At 36.0% G+C, this 21,083-nt stretch overlaps 1 protein-coding gene across 2 annotated transcripts in view; it reads left to right on the forward strand.

Moving 5' to 3' along the window:
* The window catches only part of LOC115337150 (contactin-associated protein-like 4), a 255,543-nt gene that overhangs the window by 142,274 nt on the left and 92,186 nt on the right, over positions 1-21,083 (forward strand). For both annotated transcript variants that reach the window (XM_030005219.1, XM_030005220.1), the window contains exons 4-5: positions 11,112-11,259; positions 20,774-20,977. In XM_030005219.1, the coding sequence (XP_029861079.1) occupies positions 11,112-11,259; positions 20,774-20,977 (352 nt within the window). The remainder of the gene's footprint in view (positions 1-11,111; positions 11,260-20,773; positions 20,978-21,083) is intronic.

Consider the following 21,083-nt stretch of genomic DNA (forward strand, 5'->3'; position numbering starts at 1 on the left):
TATCTAAAAAGCTTAATCTCTTCAGTGAGTTTCCCTGGGGTTTCATTTCACAGCATCTTTCAACAGCATAAAGCAAACAACATGGAAGCTGCTTGCTTTTGAAAGGTTTTCTTACAAACACAATGGCAAGCACTACGTAAAAAGGAAAGTTATAATTTGCCACTGAAGTTTTTGGTGAGATGGGTGAAATATTTGACTAATTTGGAAGTTGTAGGAACATAAGAAACTGATTGTCATTATGTTAACTTGGTGTGTTATACACTACTGTGAGTCCATAATGATGAGTTACAGAAGAATTCATATACAGGCATTTCTCTAAAGTTAGAAATGGTGAGACTTCGTATAAGAAATCCACAGAAATAAATTTAATTGAACTCTTTTATTGTCTCTGACCCTCAGGACATAAGATCTACAAAGCATTTGCTCTGCCATTTCTATGTTGCATAGTTAATGAGGTTTCCTTCCTTTCTTTCTGGTCATTTAATTTCATTTCAGAACAAGTGTGAAATTGTATGCAAAGGAATGTTACACTGTAATATTAAGACAGGTTTTTTTATTTTGCTTTGAGCAAACAGGATTCCCACATACTGTTTTGACATTTCAGTAGAGGCACTGCTGTTGCATCATAGCTATTTTAGTTATAAATTACCTGAATTATCTTTATTATTTCTTTCTGGTAGTGTTTGTGCTATACTATGTGCTGTGGAAGTATAATAATGAATCCTTATTCCTACCTAAATTTCAAATAATAAGAAATATACTATTGCCCCAAATTTTACAACTTTTAACAAGTAAATATGTGGAATAGACAGGTTAAATAGTCTACTGCTCTTTGAAAACATTTCATAACATTTATGGAGCTTATTATTTCTAAATGTGTAAACTTATTTGATTTGACATTTAACATTAAATACTATTAGTAAAAACATTTATTTACCCAGCAAAGTAGTGGTTAAACTTCAAGCTGATTTGAAAGTAGAAAGGACAGTTACACTGTAGCCCAGGCTCAAAATTCAATGTGTTCTTATTTTACAGATTGTTTCAAATGGCTTTATTAAAAAAAGAAAAAAAAAAGTGAAAATAAATTGTCATAACACTTCCATTGAAAACTACTGTGATTGTACCCTCAGAGAGTTACCGTTAGAATATCAGAATCCAAATTCATGGACTACAGTTCCATGTTTTAAAAAGTATATGCATATTCATCTCAGATGAAGAATTAGCTTATCATTGAAAGTCATTGAGGATAAAGATTGTTTAGAATTCCAGTAATACTATTATGAAATACATTCACATTTTCAATTTTCAGGGCATATCTGTAAGGTACATGTGCTTAGTTATTAATAAATAAAGAATGGTAGTTTCACAATTACATATTGGAAATTAATAAAGAAGTGTTGTTATGATAATTTTTTAAGGGAGGATTAACAAACCTCAATGTTGTGCCCAGTTGTGTTAATACAAGGGCTCCCTCCAATGGCGACAAGTTACTTTACATACAATTTATTGCAACGTATAGATGAATGAAATGGAAATAATGTACATGGAAGAATTCAAAAAAGTATTTGTCTCTGGTAGTTTACATTAAGATATTTTTAATGCATGCGTTAGTCCCTACACTGTGACATCTAGGCAATGAAGTAACTTCATTTCAGATATGCTGAACATGAAAAAAAAGAAAGAAAAAAGACAATTTTATTAACCACATTTCCAAAGGAGCATGGCTAATGGGCGATAGACCTCTGCTGGCTAGCAATAGCCATTCAAGGGCCCTAGATTCATACTCTACCTACACACCCCTGCAATGCTGTTGAGTAAATGGGGTGTCCAACTGCTACTGCTGCAAAAAGAAACTAAACCCACAACCTTTTGTTGTTAGCTTATTTTTCAGATATTAAAGTATTTTTCTTCCATATTAATATGAAAGCAAACTGTTTCAAATTTTGTTTCTTGAAAAGAAAAAAGACAACCAAAACAAAAACCTAAACAACAACACAGAAAGACAGGAAGAATTCCTAGCACTGGGTCCCTTCACAAATGTCAGCTGTCACCTTTGATAAATTACCTGGTAAGTGCGGTCTCATTCTCTCTTCATCTCCTACTTCTGGAACTGTTCTCTTATGGAAAGGTATGCTGATATTCCGCTCACACAGTGAATGGCAAAAAAAAGAGAAAGAAACATGACATAATATCCCAGTGGATAAAACACTCACCCAATGTGAATACCAGAAAGACGCTGAAAGAATATTGGTACAGTTTACCCCAGTATCCTGTTTCTGTCTGACACTGATGGAAAGCTGTAAGAACAGCATGAGGATTTAGTGAATGCTCACCAGGTATGGTCTCCAAGCCAGCTGTGATTCATGGCTCACTACTTACCAGGAAGAGAAATCAGTAAAGATGACAGAAGTGGTGCAAAACTGCACCACTATCACCAACAGCACACAGCAGAATATCCAAATAATCTAGCTTTAAGATCAGGATTGAAATAAGAAAACTGAAGAGGAAAGATAGACCCAGCATTTTTAGAGAAGAAAAACAAAAGTTTGGGCAAAGGAAAGAGAAAGGAGAAGAGAGGACTGAAAAGAGAATATTTCACATGGTCAAACATCTACTTAATACCAAGAGAGTATTGAAAGGAACATATACTCCTGAGGGGTGGTTTGTGTGTCAAGTCTTTGGTGCACTCCCTTACATCGCATTGGAGATGTTAACAATGTTAACCCCACAGCACAAAGGAGGTGGACCTGGAGGTCTGAGCCTCACAGAGGTTCCACTGGGATTTCAGTCTGGCGTCACGTTATGAACTCTGTTCTTTTGCCTCCCACCACCATGCTCAAAAAAAGTCCACACGAAAAACTCCATTTTATAATGTGAAACCAAATACCGCAGAATCACAAAATGGTTGAGGTTGGAAAGGACCTCCGGAGGTTAACTGGTCTAACACCCCTGATTAAGAAGGGTCACCTCGAGCTAGTTGTCCAAGAACATGTCCAGAGGGCTTTTGAAGACCTCCAGGGATGGAGACTCCACAACCTCCTAGGGAAACCTGTTCCAGGTCTCTGGAAAAAAAATATTTCTTTACAGTCAAAAGTTTTCCTTATGTTCAGACAGAACTTCCTGTGTTTTAGTTTATGCCCACTGCCTCTTGTCCTATTGTGGGACACCACTAGAAAGAGCTTAGCTCCATCTTCTTTATGTCCTCCTTTCAAATATTTATATACATTGATAATATCCCCCCTGAGCCTCCTCCTGTCTATGCTGAACAGCTCCCTCAGCCTTTCGTCGTATGGATGATGCTCTAGTCCCTTTATCATCTTTGTGGTCCTTTCCTGGACTCTCTCCAGTATGTCTATTTCTCTGTTGCCCTGGGAAGGCCACAACTGGACACAGTAATCCAGGTGTGGCCTCAACATTGCTGAACAAATGGGAAGGATCACCTCCCACCACCTGCTGGCAATACTTTGTCTAATTCAGCTGAGGAGATTTCTTTACAAGAATGACACATTGCTAGCTCGTGTTTAATTTAGTGACTTTGCACTTCCCTGTGCTGAATGACATGAGGTTTCTCTTGGTCCATTTCTCCAGCCTGTTGAGGACGGCAGCACAACACTCTGGTGTACCAAGTGCTCCTCCAAGTTCTGATGTCACCAGGAAACTTGCAGAGGGCACACTCTGTCCCATCACCCAGATCATTAATGAAGATGTTAAACTGGATTGGATCCAGTAGTAACCCCTGGTGTACACCGCTCATTATTGGGCTCCACACAGATCACTGGTCATCACCTTCTGGGCCCAGCTGTTCATATTTTCAAATATGGCAGATTTAAAGTCACCAGCAGAGTCTACACTTTGACTGCACTTGTGTACAATAGCCAAGTATTTATTTTGTATCTGCTCAGAGTATCTAGTAACTTTTACAGCCACAAGTATTAGAAAACTCTGCCTAACAGCCCTCATAGTTCTTCTTTCATATATTCTATTTAGGCATTCAGTTCTGTTTTGAGGTTTGATGCATCGCTGTCAGCAAAAGTGATGAAATGAAAAAAGTCTGTCAAAAAGTCACAGATGAGAAACTTTATATAAGAAGGATGACACTAACAGCGGTATGCAGCATGTCCATCTGATTGCTGGGTCATTTTACTACAACGGAATAACATGCTCAAAATTATTTGGATAATATATCAATATTAATAATTTCCTTAGCATTAGCATTACTAGACTTGGTTTACAGAGTGGAGAAATGAGATTGTTCACAGGAGACCTAGCACAGAGAGTCTACAGAGGTGTTTTCAACTGAGAAAAAGTAGTTTCTGAATTTCACATTTTACTTCCATTTAAGCTTGTGATATTCACCATTTAATAAAAACTATGGGGACAACAGTCATCCTGCTTCCACATTACCACTGCCAAAGAGGAAATTGCAGTGATTTAAGTCTAGGAGGTGAGAGATAGTTTTATGTAGATGATTCACCAGCTATTTCACAGTGTGCTGAACATTTAACCTGCTTTTTTCTAAATTTTCCTATCTGAGAATTGGTGGTAATGACAACATTTTTCAAGTGTTTTGACATTTACAGAGGTCTCATTAATTTTAATAGTTGTTGTTTTCTTGTTTCTTCCTGTTCTTTAATATAAGTTTGCAAATGTTCTTAGTTCAGGCTGTTTCAAGATCATGTATCTTCTTTTTAGTTAATATTATAAGTGAAACACACATTCACTGCTTACATAAATCTAAGTACCCATGTGACTTTTTTAGGAGGATTTTGTCAGCAAAGAAAGTACAAAAGTAGAATGAAAAATAATATGGCATAAAAAATAATCCAGTTATTGGTTGACGGTATGTCATGGCTTGCTGATTCCATTATTTTGTTTGAAGTTTAAACAATTTGGCTTAATTTGATTTTGATGTTTATTTCTCCTTTAGCACTTTTAGATGGAAGACAGATCTAGTTTGCAGGTCTTTGGGAAGCAGTTCATTTTAAACAATGCTCAAAAGAGGGAATTGCAAAAGGAATAATTTATCTTTACAAGTTTGTAGAGAAATTGAGTATAGTTGATGTATATGATAGAGGAATTCCACTGGTCATGGCAATCTTCTTGCTGACCATTTTAATTGCATGATGTATTTCTTGCATCCTTAACTACCTGTTGTCTTTTATACTGTGAATTTTAGGAAATTTTTGCTGTTTAAAAGCTAGAAAATATCCAGAACACTTCTATGGTGCTAGAATTTGTCATTTTTACAAAAAAATAAAAGACCTTAAAGAAGTTAAGAAGCATGAATAGGCAAATGACAGGACCATGTAACAGGATGTGGCTATGAGCTAGGTAATATAAACAAGAATATAAGGAGCTTGAGTTTTAAATCTAAGAAGAAACATCAGTAGATGGCAAAGTGGATTAAGTCATGGTCATAGTGGTCAACCAACAAGTTTAATGCAGTAAAGCATTTCCCTTAATGTGCTGCCATAAACAGTAGACGATACTACAGGTGGGAACTGATACCTTGACCTGGAGTGTTTCAGAGAATCCTTTTGGATGCTTAATAATTTGAAATATCTATCTCTATATATAGTAGCTACAGTTTTATTCTTCAAAAGATATCCACTCTCTTCCTGCTTTTCATCATAGTACATGAGAATAATTCACCTTGAGGTGTTCTATAATGAGGAGAGGCACAGTTTGGCAACTTCTTATAAAAGGAAGCTGTATAAGATACCTATGTATAATGTAATATTTAATTAAATAAATTCCCTTTCTACATTTCTAGGTCACCATGTATAAAACTATTAGAAGTGCCGTTACAAAATAAACAGTATTTTGAAACATTCTGAAGAGCACTTAATAGTCCAGTTTTGTCATTTGTAATTTTAATAACATTCACAGATGGCTAGTAATTAAATGGCAGATTTGTCTTCCTCTTGGTAAGCGAAATAATTTTCTATAAGAAAAAAATAGTAATTTCAGTGCTAAAAGCTACAAGATTCCCATTCTGAACTCTTGATCTAAAAGTACAATAAATTATACTTTAATAACAAATTCTACAGCACAATGAATGAAGATATATTTAAAATATAATGTTGAATGGTATTCCTTAAAACGTTCTTAATGGAATGCAAAAACATTAAGTGAAAAATATGATTATAGATGAAGTAGTTTTTGAAATATCTTCTTTCAGGGGATTTTTTTAAATTATTTTTGTTTATTTTTCAAATAACATGTTCCAATGGAATTGTACTTTGTGAATCACATCGCTTAAGTTTATAACTTTAAATGATGAAATCAGTGTGCTGCAAACATTTGAAATCTTTTAAGCAAGCACATTAGAAATATCTATATAATAAAAACCCTAACACACAAACAAAAAAGCAAACAAGCCCAAACTCCATTCTAACTAGGGAAGATGATAGATTCAGGGAACCATTGAACGAAAGGGCAAACATAATACTTTGTGCATAACATCAATATATTTGACACTAATTAGTCATGGGTGTAGCATGGCAATGATTTTAAGATCCCTTCACTGTTTTGCTTGGAAATCATGTCACAGCTATAGCTGATCAGACATTTTTCTTTTGACCATAGCATTGGTCAGATGACGTGCATAGCGTGCAGATGATGAACACAACGTGCAGATCATGCAAATGCATCAGAGCTTGCCAGACGGAGTATGCTCCTATGGAAATAGCAGAAGATGTTATGAGCAGTGAACACTGACTGGAACAAGATGTTTTTCTAGCCAGGTTTTTTTCTACCTATCTAGTCTATTTTAATCATGTTGTCATTAATACACACCATCCTTCTTTACAAAAGAGGTTATGATCAATCAAATTTATGAATATGTGCAACTACCATGTGTTTTTGTCAATTTAAGATTACTCTAGTATAGTTCAAGTATATCTTCAAACAATTCAGAGACAAGACCTGGTGAAAAATGCAGCGAGCAACTTACAGCCCAGGGCTCCTCACTAGGATGTCACTGCTAATCTTTTATAGCCAACAGATCTGTCAGTTTTTGCATTAATCACTGATCATAACCCATAAAGCCCTGACAATCTTTGATCATTTTATCTATGCAATCATTTTCTCCTAGCCATAATTCCAGTCTGGAAATCAAGTAAAGGAGGCAGTTGTCTGTTACAGTGTTTTCTAGTCAGAGAAAAGTAAGTCCACGCTCATTTTTTTTTCACTTTAACCGAACAGGTCACACCTGTTGACTTTCAGGACTGACTTCAAAAGACTAACAATAGCTTCCCAAAATGGTAATACCATGAGAAGGAAGAGTCTGAATGTTTGGGTCCTTGTGCAGTGAATATTTCCTTGATGTTGAGGTTAATTGTACTGTGTGCTAGGTTAACTTGAATAGACACTCCTTTTGTTATTGAGATGTAAATAGTTAAACTACTATATGAACTTGGATATAGTTTAGAAGTTATGGGAGGAAACAATTTATTCTGAACTCCCTTAGTTCTCAGAAGAGCTCAAGATGGGTTAATCCTGAAGCATTATTAGAGTAGTTTGAATGATGCTCTAAGGTGAATAAATTGCCAGTAGACTACTGGGATTTCTATTCTGTTCTTGATGACCCCTGACACTAATACCAACTACAGTTTTGGTGTGTATCATAAACAGAAAGACTTGTACAGGCCGTTTGGCATGACACTATTTCCAAAGCATAACCAACATCATGCAACAACAACAAGTATTTTGTATGAACAGCTCTTAGTTACTTCACACTGAACTTGTCCGCTGCTTGTGTTTGTTTTGGTAGTAGAATTCATAAAACACATGACGAAGCTCTTGAGGTACACTAGTACCTCACTACTAAACTTTCTCTTCTGACAAAATTATCCATGTTGGGGTCCTGTTCCGGTTCTTGTCAATAAACATGAAATAAGAATTTGCATCTAAGTATACTTACTTAACATAGTAATATTTGTATTTAATATGAAGTAATATTTTTAATAAATATCATAATATTTCTTACAATGGGTACACAATATATGTAAAAACCTTGTGCATATTATTTACTCTGACAGTATGTTTTTACAGTGTATATGTAGTATATTATATGGTAAAAGTTGCATTTGTAAACAAGCATCATCTGTTCTAGGTGATCTGAAGTATGGCTCAGTATACTCAGTGCATGTCTCATACATAGCTTTGCCTATGGGGGACTTTTTGACTGGCTGAAGAAGGTTTAGACATGATGCTGGTATTATCTCTGGTCTAAAACCACATTTGCTTTCTAGATAGAGGATGGAAAGGGAAAGAAGAACTTTGTTTTTACCTTATCTTGATTGATGTAAGCTTACCTTCACAATCATTCTGAGCTTGGTGACGCCCATCTACACACAGGATTTAAATTTACTAATACAATCCAGAGCACATGTGTGATTTCTGATACCTTAATGAACTGAATAATTCTATCTATCTTCAAAGCAGGGTTAAAATAGCTTCAGGTAAAGAAACTACAGGGTTAGAAATTGAGTAGGATGGTTAAAAAAAGTTTGAGACTAGGCCCTCATTTCAGGCTTCAGTACAGCCCGGGGTACTTTTCCTCTGTGGAATAAACGAGGCCGTGAAGAGCTATCTACTTAGACACCTATGCTGCTGATTGCCCCTGCTACTGGTTAAGGCTAAACTGCAACATAGTGTTTCCATGTTTCAAAACCGGCATCCTTTGAGAAAGATGGTGCGTCTTCATCCTATTAAAAAACAGCATAATATAGCATTTGTAAGAGCATCAACTAAGATTCATTAAGCAGTTATATTGGAGGGGTTAGCTTATATATGAAAACAAAGATTATGTGTAACATTCATATTAACTAAGGGTCAGATTGAGTCTTTTTAACCATCAGATGCCTGTGTATGTTGTGACGACTCTGCATAATCTAGAATAATGGCATGTTCCCTTCAAGTGATTTGGCACAAAAATGAAGTGATGTAAACAATCTGAAAAAGGCAGGGGTGGGAGGAAGGGAACTTATTATATGGTTATAATTGTTGTGTGTTTAAAACGATTGCTGGATTGGACCGTAAAACAGTAATTGCATAAAATAGTAATTGCCTGTAAAGACAGGCATGTATCCGTCACGTTGAATATGCTTGTCTTCTAAAAAGCCTACAAGCTACTTCCAAAGGCTTCAGGTATGCCCTTAGTATTTGTAGTCTGGAGGAAAAGCTGTCTGATTGCCTCCCCTTTCTCTTTCTTGTGAAAAGGATTAAAACTGAAAAAAAACTCAAACTATGTATTTCAACCTTTAGAGTGTTTAAAATCAAGCAATAAAGACCCATTTAATACTCGATACACTTTAAAGTGTGTTCTTCCCAGATAAAAGCTTTGTAAAATGACAGCTAAAAATACTGATTTCTAAACTGACCATTCTGAATGGTTTAAGGAGTAGTTTGACTTACTTTTAGGCTGTTACTGAAGTCAAAAACCTGATTTTAAATTAAGAACACATGGCTTAAGTATACCCTGCAGTAAAAAATCAAGCAATATGCATTCTGTACTCAACAACTAAATTTCATGAGGTGGCTGCCCTCCGAAAATGATTTCGGAAAAAATTTAAATCTTAATCGAACACTTCATTTGCTCACAGTACTTAAACTTCTGAGGCCTGGGTTCTGGTTCAGTCAACAAACTAATTGGCACTTTCATTGGTAGCTATATTTGTTGCAGACTGCAAATAAGGATTTTATGGGACAAGAGATCTGGAAGCATCTTACCCTCCAAACAGCAGCTCTTCCCCAGTGTTTGTTTTAGCATGTTTCTACCTTCACTGGCTGCGATAGTGAAACTATGAAGCATGAAGCTGAAAGTAGTGTGGACATTCAGAGTCACTAACTCTCATTGCTTATTACTAGCTTAACAGGTTAGCTGTAATGAGCCCATTCACTAGCTGTTTTCTTATTTCTTTCCTTTTCTTTTTTTTTTTTTTTTAATTGAATGTTCAGACCTTAGAATTTCTTAAATTTTTTTACTAGTACAGGGGACAGAAGGGGCAAACATTCACGTACAGGAGGATAAATAATGAATGCAATGAAGCTCAATGATTCAAAAACTTATGGAAAGAGAAGCTGCATACCTAAAGATCTTGGTTTCTATATACTTCTGCATTTGCAACATCTATGGCTTATACCTATAGCAACAGTACTGTCCATATATCCAGAAATGTGTAACCTTTTTAATTCTTCTCATAAAAATATTTCCAACAGCTATTTCTGTCTAATTTATCAGATATTTAGATCAAAAATGTTTGAACAAATTCTTTGCTTCACATATCACAAACATGCATTGAGGAAAAAAACATACAACGCCTGAACATGTAACTAACAAAATCAGAATATATTCTCAAGTCTTTAGGATGCTAAAGTTCATGATTACAACTCTTTAGATTTTTTACATTCTTCTTTACATTTCTTTATGTTTCTTTATGTTTTCTTTATGTAACAAAAAGGAAAGTAGTCTTATCAGTTAAATACTGCCAAAAAAAAGTTGCTATGATAATACTTTTTTTTTTTTTAATCTCTCACATGGGAAGAAAATTTGACATTTAGATTTTTCTTTTTCAACAGAACACTGAATTAAAATCTTTTTACAATACTCTGGATTCTTTAGTTGGAAACCAGAGTCTTCCAACACCATGGTCTGGCAGTATAAGCACTTTTTAGTTTAAACATATTACACATCTAAAACACATGTTTGTAATGAAATTTATCTAACCTTTTGGTAAAAGCTCACTCTGTTGTCTTATGAAAATATATTAGATGGTACAACACACCAAAAAGCCAGGATGTTCTACACATTTTGTGAAAGGAATATTTGGTTTTGAAACATTTCATTCACTTAAATTTTAGAAGATGTGAGATTTTTCTATGAGTGTGGTGTTGGTACTAAACACACAGACCACTTAACACTTAATCCAGAAGAATAATCAGGATTGATTCAGCAGTTGTTCCTATGGAATTCACTGGCAATTACATTTTATTCCTGTGCTTACCTGTTTGCCAGATGAGGGTATAAAATGAAAAGATCAGTAATACTTCCATATATTTCTGTATTCAATATGGTTGTGGCTGATCTCTTTTTCATTTTCTTCTAGGCCTTTTCTGGAAACACAAATGCTGACAGTGTTGTATACTATAAGCTTCAGCATTCCCTTAAAGCAAGATTTCTCCGTTTTGTGCCTTTGGACTGGAATCCGAATGGCAGAATTGGAATGCGCATTGAAGTGTATGGATGCACATACAGTAAGTGTTTTGCTAAATCAGCTAAATGAAATGACTATTCATCATTGCCTTTTGCTGCCTAAATTACACTTGAAAGTAGATTTCTAAGGTTAAATTTAATCTTGAATAAAACTAATTCAATAAGTTTATGTGCAGACTTCACTATTTCTGCATCATCTAACAATATGTGATGCTTATTTTCCAGTGCTTCCTATATTGGAGTGAATGGTGTGGATGTAATCCAATAACTGATTTGCTGCAAACTCTATTTTTGATAGTCTGAAAAACTGCATCTTAACATGGTGTACTTTCTACATGAAGGGAGAAATGTGGAAAATGTTTGCAGTTTTGAATATACATGGTCTTGGTCCTGAGACAATAAGAGTAAAAGTAGATAGACCCACAAATACACAATTGAAGGATACTTCAAAGTTGTTATATATTTAGGGGATATTTTTAGAATAATTTTTGTGTCATTAATAAAACATTAATAACTGATATAAGCATTTGGAAAACAAATGTATAAGTGTTATGGCTGTATTGATCTGCTGGACAATGTAAATCTTCCTGTTATCTTCCTGTTACAATTCTTCATCCCCAGACTTTTTAAAAAATATTCCTCTCAGCAAGTTGTTTACTGTTTTTTATTCACCACATCTTTCCTCCATGAGGGAGAGTTTATTTTAAGAAACCCCTTTAATTGCCTGATTTAAGTACTTCATCTGTTGGTTTTTGTGGGATTTTTTTTTTCAACTTTTATCCTTAAGTCATGCTTTACACTGCTGATCTCTTCTGAATGGTCTCCATATCTCTCTCTTCTATTTCCATTCATTAGTATCTGACTTGACTTTAAACTGAATATCAGTAAGACACATCCGGGCTTTCTGCCTTAAACTTGGCTTTGTAAAATGAGTAAAAGACCATGAACTAAGGATACTGAAAATTTCAGCCTGGCTGCAGGAGATTAGGTCACCTTAGAAATTAGGTAAACTGCCCCATTGCAGAGAACACACAGGTCATGCCAGCAGAAAGGTATGAGAAGCTAAAAACACACAGAATTCCTCAGTGACATCTGCCTGGAGACGAGGAACATGACTTATGATTCCTAGAACAATCTAATGATACTGCTGTAACTGAGGAATGTGGCCAAGATTCAACTTACCCTCCACTGTTTTAAGTACCAGGACTACTAAAAGTAAAAAATGGAGGCTGAACAGATGGCTTCAAAATTCCCAGCTGAAATCTCATTTGAGTCTCTCATTTGAAATCTCATCTCTGTGGTACTTGATGAGACTACATTCTTTCCTGTCTCTAAGCTTCAGTGAAAGTCAATTGGCTTTCCTTCTTCCAAGCCCTTTACCTTGTGCATTCAACAATTTTTAAATAGTTACTCAATGTCTTGTTGACAAACACTTCCAAACTGAAGAGCTCTCTTTTGCACATGCCTAAAATCTAGATTTTAATTATCTATATTCACTACTGTAATTTTCTCTACTACACCCTGCAAGGTATCTTATGGCTCTCTTCTGTGATACCCTTATTGTCATGCCAATGGAAAATCTAAGAGTTTAAAGGACAAAAAGAGAAGTGTCCATGTTACTAAAAATAATAAAACATATAGAATAAGCAGTTACACAGTTAAAATATTTTTTGTGTGGTCAGTAACTACTTTTGAGGAAGACTATGTATTTTTCTGTATTTTAATTATTTCATACAGGATCAATCCTATAGATAGCTTATGGAAACAAATAAATGATAGCTATTTTCTAAGATTAGGCTGAATTTAAAAGGAATATTTACTTCATCCATTATCCAATGTAATGCAGTACATAAAGGACATGATAGTGTTAAAAATACAGAAAGGATTTTTTAAGGATTTAAGGATTTTTTTAAGGTGGTTAAGATTTTCTCTGTATTAATGATACTGTGAGTTCTTAAAATGCTTATTTTTTCTATGTATAAATGCTTTCATTTCAAATGAATTGCAGACTGTTTATCACCTCTATTTATTTTGAACATCTAGAATTACCATGTGCTTTTAGTAGTTCAATTCAGTGGTTGTTGTTGAAGACAAACCAGGTCATTATATTCTTACAGTTCTAAAATATATTTAATAATTTGAAGGATGAATTCTTTCCCTCCAGTCTTGTCCTGCATTTATCAGACACACAGAGGACATGTAGTTATTGTTACAGTAATTATGCCTGGCTGTTTCTGAATTGTTATGTACTTTTCCAGGCAGGACCAGAAAATAAAGAAAAGCAGAAATGCCAATGATACCTACTTTAACTTTGATTCACACTTTCCAGATTTCCCATTTCTCATTCTTCCCTTCAGAGAGATCTCACTGGGTCTTATATTGTAAGAATAAGCCACTTTCTTTCCATTTACCATCGAATATGTGGACTATGTTCTGTATTCAAGTGCAAATGCAGTAATTTCTTCCTTCAGTCTTATCTGTTGCAAATTACACAACTAAAACTAAAATTGCAAGAATATATAAAGTTGATCTCACTATTCCATAAAGTGATACCGAAAAATGCATATCTGTTACCTCTAAAAGAAGTCATTACTATCTTAGTGAAGTAAAGCTTACAGGACAACTGTTGGCACTCCTTTCAAGTTGCTGCTCTGTTGTCTTCCAGCCAAATACGTGCTCTGAATAATTTAGCCTAGTATCCTCAGAACTAATGTTTCCCCTTTAATTACAGTCTCAATGAGGTGTGGTAATGTCCACGATAAATGTCCATAGGATAAACCAGGATATTATGAGTTTTGTTTCCTTTTTTTTTTTTACACAGAACTCCCTTTTTGTTAGAAACATTTTAGGCCAAGGACTGTCACACTTTTTATGTTTTTAAAGCAGGCATCCAGAACAAGTCCTTTCATTTTTGCCTCTTAGCACTTATGGAATAGAAAGGCTAAATAAGGGTAGTCAGTTATGGAGTTACATGAAATATTACATTCCTGTTCTACAGTCTTTTTCATGTAAGAAAGAAAGAAAGATGTTTTCTACTTCCAGTTGATCTACTTGGCTTCATGGGGAGTGATGCAATCTGCTTGCGCCATGACTACACAACAAACAGTCTGTGCTGCCAAAAAAAACCCCACCCCAAAATCTCTCTTAGCCTCTGCCTGATAGTTCTTCCTATTTAGTGTGTGCAAAAGAGACTGATGAATGTCTACAGACATTTCCTGTTTCATGTCCCTGAAATGTCAGATTGTGACAATTTGGCCCTGTAAAACAGAGTTCAGGTTAAGCTATCCGCTGGCACTGAAAAAGGGAAATTGAAGGTCTCTTTGGCTTACTCTTTTCTCCCCTCATTACAATTCTCTCTTTCTTATTCCATCTTCTGAAAACCATTAGGCTAAAAATAGGAAAAAAAGAAAAAAAAAAGGCTTTTTCATATGACAGACAGAAAGATGAGTTTAAATGTGAAAATGACAGTTGCATAAAATTGTAGGAGAAAGATAACTGCAAACTAAATGCACGTTGTACATTAAAACATCATTAGATGCAGTGCCTAACAACAGGCACTGCAGATACTGTGATATCAAAACGCTCTTCCAGAGTCCTCTAACACTGTTAAATGTGTTGAGGCTTTCTGAGCATTCCCTTCATGTCTGGAATGTGAAAAATCAATGGCACTAACATCAGTCAAAGAAAGGACTAACCATCTTCATAACTGGGATAATGTGCTTTCAAGGGCTTGATGTGAATGTGATTGTAAAAAAGTTCATTTTAAATGTGGTTGATTAGGAACAATTTTAATGTGATACCCCTCTGCCTTTTTTTTTGCCCGTAAAAGGCTTTGTTTAAAGCAATACCTAAGTCCTGATTTACCTAACTTTTCTGAACACCATGAACCTTCTCAGGTCTGCTTTCCCCAAAATTGGAAAGGGCCAGAAAGCAGATTTCTCATTTTAGTACAGTTGGCCAGGACTAAGGATGTCTAAAAAAAATAAAAAAATGCTAAATAGTTTGCATTGTTTATTTTTGTTTTTCTTATAGAGCATTAGTATTAAGTTCAATTAATTTAAAGATCATCAAAAGTGAAATAATTTTTCAAACAAAGATATTGCAACTAAAACTTTTGCTTAGGATCACTAGAACTCTTGATCTTACGGTGTGTGAGTAGGCTTCCAGAATTTCCAGTTTCTGAGGCATTTCATCACTTCCAAAGGTATTTTCACAGTATACTAAGGATTTAGATTACATTAATTTGAGAAAGACACATTGTAAATTGTGGTAAGAAAAGATAAGTGTTCACACAGCAAATCACCCTGTTTTATTTTCCTGATTTATAACAGTAGAGTAGAGAAAACCCATGGAGACTGATGTTCAAGTCCAGGGACTATTAGAAGCTGAGAGTAGTTGGCAAATATGACAGAGGAAAAATGTTATGGCACCCTGGATATTTGGGCTCATTCTTTCTATCCTGATAACCCTATAAGAGACCCAAGCTTTATCTCTCACAACTGTTTCAATTTATTTCTAGTGGTAGTGCATAGATGGTGAAGACAAAAAGTGTGTGAGAAATGTTGTAAAAATTTTAACATCTGCAGCCCTTTCACGATCTTCATTCATGCATAGTGGTAGTAGGAATTTGTTTTTTTATTTTCGACATTTGGACAGAGTAGATTTTGCTTCTTAGGAGCTAGTGCTGCAGAATAGTGAAAGGGATTTTGGAGATCAGTGCTAAATGTTGGTTATGCTCTTGTCTAGATAACTAATAACAAGAGTACGTTCCCAATCAAAAAACCCTGCTGTTATCAGTACCTAATAAGAATATATTTAGTTAGCTGGTTTGATAGATACATAACAATGTACAAGTTCTATTACTGAAGTTTTTATTGAAGCTATTAAACTTCACATTCATAATTTAAATTTAACATTGATTAATGTTTTTACTGTCCACATTCATTCAATGACATAATGAAGTAAAATAGTTAACCTAAGATTCATTTTTAGGTAGAATGTCATATTTATTCATTGTACATTTGGTAAATGAATTCTTCATAAGTAAGAAGTACATTATCAAGATGTGAAAAAAATCAAGAAACTATATTTAAAAACATAGCTGCATTTACTGGCAAGAGTTTTTGAAAATAGAATATCAATGACTGACTTTAAGTACCTTAGTTAATTAGAATTGAGTTCATTTCCATGCTGACAATATGGAGAAATATTTTTAGTGAAATTAAATAAAGTTAGTAAATAGATAATGGGCTTCTGTTAACTTACAAGAAGTCAACTAGTCAGTTGAAAAATAACTTCATATTTTAGTGAGTGTCCTTTATATATTCATTTATTTCACAGATGTATCTTTCAAGGGTAATTACTTTCTTCTTCTTTACTTATGAACTGTGAATAGTCTATGTGCTTTTTATAGTGTTATCAGTTCCTTTGTGTGTGTCATGTTCAATCTGTTCTGATTTTGACAGATAGTCTTTTATATTATTGGGATAAAATCAGTTGCTTCTTTTTTTCTTTTCTTTTCTTTTCTTTTCTTTTCTTTTCTTTTCTTTTCTTTTCTTTTCTTTTCTTTTCTTTTCTTTTCTTTCTTTTCTTTCTTTTCTTTTCTTTTTTTCTTTTCTTTTCCTTTCTTTTCTTTTTTCTTTCTTTTTTTCTTTTCTTCTTTTTTTTCTTTTCTTTCGTTCTTTTCTTTTCTTTTCTTTTCTTTTCTTTCTTTTTCTTTTCCCTTCCCTTCCCTTCCCTTCCCTTCCCTTCCCTTCCCTTCCCTTCCCTTCCCTTCCTTTCCCCTTTTCTTTTTCCCAAGTAAAGTGAAAATATGTGACCTTGAAAGAAATTAGGTAAAACACTGTCATAAATAGAAAGTAGATTTCACTGTAGCACTGTCATGGGGCTGTAACACTGTACCTACCTTTTAGCACAGTCATGAGAAGTATGAATGTAAGTAAGACAGAAAGCATACATTCATAACGTAATAATGAAAATTCCTCAGTATTACTCTTTTCTTCATCTGTAAAACTTAGGAGTTTATTATTTTGTGTATTATAGTATAGAATCAAGCAGGTCGAGGGAGGTGATTCTGCCCTTCTACTCCAATCTCATGAGACCCCACCTGGAGTACTGCATCCAGCTCTGGGATCCCCAGCATGGGTCCAAAACATGGACATGCCAGAGTGTGTCCAGAGGAGGGCCATGAAAATGGTCAGAGGGCTGGAACACCTCTCCTATGAAGAAAGGAGAGTTGGAATTGTTCAGCCTGGAGAAGAGGAGGCTTTGGGGAGACCTTATTGTGGCCTTTCAGTATTTAAATGGGGCTTATAATAAAGATGGAGAGAGACTTTTCCAGCGCCTGTAGTGATAGGACAGTAACGGTTTTAAACAGAAAGAGGGGAGATTTAGATTGCACATGAGGGTAGAATTTTCTTTTTTTTTTTAATGGTGAGGATCGTGAGACATTGGAACAAGTTGCCCTGAGATGTTGTGGATGCCCCATCATTGGAAGTGCTCAAGGTCAGGTTTTATGGGGCTTTGAGCAACCTGATCTAGTGAAAGATGTTGCTGCCTATGGCAGGGGCATTGGAACTAGATGATCTTTAAAAAGTCCCTTCTAACCTGAACTATTGTATGATTATATGTTATGAAGATGCCACTTGAAGTGTGTCCCCAGCTCTCCCCATTGCAGGTGTTGGAGTCCTGCCTATCTTCCTGTCTGACCTGCTTTCTAGGGTGGTTTGCTGCTTGCTAGGGACATGGATCCAGGATATTGTGAAGAGACTGTTGAGGCTTGTCCAGCCTTCAGACTTTTCCCCTTTGCTGCTTTTCCATGGGGCACCAACAGTAATGCCAGGAGAGACTTGGTGTGTACCAAGCATGACTACATGTCTCTAGAGGCAAGGGGCAAGGGCACGGGGTGTAAGGTGGTGTTTTCCTTGTTCATGCTGACAAAAGAGAAGAGCTTGAGGAGGACTGGGTGGATCCTTTGGATCAATAATTAGTTGCACAGTTGGTGTCAGCAGCAGTTATTCAGACTTAACAACCTTAGGACACTCTTTGAGGATCAAGAGTTGCTAGGAAGAGATAGAATCCGTCTGACCATGTAGCACTAGAGCATCTTTTCCAACAGGCTGGCCAATGTGGTGAGGAGAACTCTAAATTAGTAATGATGGTGGAGGGAGATGATGGCCCAAAATCAAGTGAGGAAGTGGTGGACTGGTTTGAGAAACAAAGGCTTCAGGGTAGTGTGGACAAGAGAGCATGGAAACAACAAACTGGGGCTGAAGTGCAAGCACTTGACCATCTCAAGTGCAAACACAAATAGGGAAGTGCTGCTGTGAGGGCAACATTATGGAAGAAGTTCTCACACTTTTTCTGAGAAATCAATACAAGTGGATGCCTTTCTGAAGTGCCTGTGTGCTAATGCACACAAGATGGGGAACACACAGAGAAACTGAGGTCATTGTGCGTTTGAAAGACTATGGTCTCATCATGACCTCAGAGACATGGTGGAATAGCTCACACAACTGGAGTGGTGCCATAGCTGGATACAGGCTGTTTAAAAAGGACTAGCCAGGACAATGAGGAAAGGCAGTTAACATTTATGTGAGAAAGCAGCAGGGGTGCATGGAGTTCTGCCTAGGGACAGATGATGACACAGCTCAGAGTTTATAGATTAGGATTAGAAGACAGACCAAACTAATAACCTTCCACAGTGATATAACTGGCTTGGTGAGTGAAAGGGAGTGTTTGGTGTTGGTTATCTTGAGTTTAGCAAGAGTTTTGAAGCTGTATCCCATAACGCTGTCATAGACAACTGATGAGCACAGGTTATTTAGGTGGAAAATGAAGTGGAATGAAAACAGACTGAACTGCCTGGCTGAAGCAGTTGTGATCAATGGCACAAAGTCAAGCTGAGTCTATTCACTTGTGGTGTATCCCATGGATTGGTGCTGGTTTCTATGATGTTTAACATCTTCATTAATGACCTAGATGATGAGCCAGAGTGTATGCTCCACAACTTTGCAGCCAATAAAAATTTGGAGGACTGATTGACACACCAGAGGGTTTTGATGCCATTTAGAGGGATCCAGACAGGATGGATAAATGGGCTGATGGGAATATCATGCTGTTCAACAAAGGGATGTGCAAGGTCTTGCACCTGTGGAGGAATAATCCCAGCAAGGGTTTACCAGTACACACTGGGAGCTGACTGTGGCCTTGAAGAAAAAGGCATGAGGGTTCTGGTAGACACTGTGTTGACCATGAGCTGAAAACATGCCCTTGCAACAGAGAAGGCCAATAGCATCCTGGGATGTTTTAGGAAGAGTGTTGCCAGCAGGTCAAGGAAGGTTATCCTTCCCCTTTACTCAGCTGTGGTAATGAGACATGTCTGAATTGCTAGGTCCAGTTCTGGGATTCCTACTACAAGAAAAACTTGGACGTACAGGAGTGAAACTAGTAAAAGGCCACACATATGATTAAGGGACTGGAGCTTCTGCCATATGAGTAGAGATTGAGAGAGCTGGAACTGGAGAGTAGAAGGCTTGGGGGAAATCTTACACATGTGTATTAATACCTGATGGGAGGGTGTAAAGAAGACAGAGCCAGGATCTTTTTAGTGGTGTCCAGTGACAGGATCAGAGGCAATGGGCACAAACTGAAATACAGTTGTTTTTACTGTGAGGATGGTTGAACACTGCCATGAGTTGCCCATAGAGGTGTAGTCTCTGTCCCTGGAAATACTCAAAACCTGACTGGACACAGTCCTAAGAAACCTGCTGGAGCTGATACTACTTTGCTTGGGGAAGTTGGACAGGATGGTCTCCAGACACGCATGGCAATGTCAAACATTTTGTGATTCTATGATGCCCATACTAGAAAACTGATGATACAAAGTCTTGTATTCCAGTACTAAAACTGTAATTCAGCTTAATTAAAGTTGTAATTTGTTTATGATGCCAGTAAAAAAAACATTTGATGAAGAGAACCAGGCCCTACTCACAGCTGACAGGTTTTCATTTTAGAATATTTTCACTTCCTAGGATAGTATGCCATGATATTATTTATTTTGAACTACTGTACAGATATCCAGATTGATTTTAAAGGTGGCTTAAATCTACAACCTGCATGAAAGACCTGAAAATCAGTTAACTGTAATGGACATGATTTTTATTTTCTTTATTTTGTTAATTGGAATTAATTACAGAAAAATTAATAGAGATTTTCATGCTAAGAATACAGTAAGAACAGAAATGGTCAAAGTACTTCATGGCTCGGCTCCAAAACAAGGAAGACCTTTCAGCATGTGAGATTAGTACTAGATTGGAATAGACACCAGATCTCTTCTGCTTACCTTGCTTTATTATCTAGTGATAGCATCACCATTAAAACAGGACAACCTTAACATTTGGGGAAGAACAGGAATAGCAGAAATAAGCTACACTTTACTGGGTACAAGTGACTCTAGGGATGTTAGTGGTGGGACTTCATATCACATTGAAGTAACATGCAACTGTTTCTTTTAGACATAGCATTATACATTATCTTTCATTTCTTTACTTCTAGGGTCCGAGGTGGTTGGCTTTGATGGGAAAAGTTGTCTAATTTACACATTTAATCAAAAACTCATGAGTGCACTGAAAGATGTGATTTCTCTGAAGTTTAAGACAATGCAAAGTGATGGAATTCTCCTCCACAGAGAAGGACAAAATGGAGACCACATCACCCTGGAATTAATTAAAGGGAAGCTGTCCCTACTCTTTAATTTAGGTAACAGCTAAAGTCTCATAAAGTCTAATATAGTTATTAGGTACTATTTGACTAAAACTTCTTTTAATTTAAGTGGATTTTAATGTATAGAATATGATAAACTAGC

This window comes from Aquila chrysaetos, chromosome Z (assembly GCF_900496995.4).
Source record: "Aquila chrysaetos chrysaetos chromosome Z, bAquChr1.4, whole genome shotgun sequence".
NCBI classification, from domain to species: Eukaryota; Metazoa; Chordata; class Aves; order Accipitriformes; family Accipitridae; genus Aquila; species Aquila chrysaetos.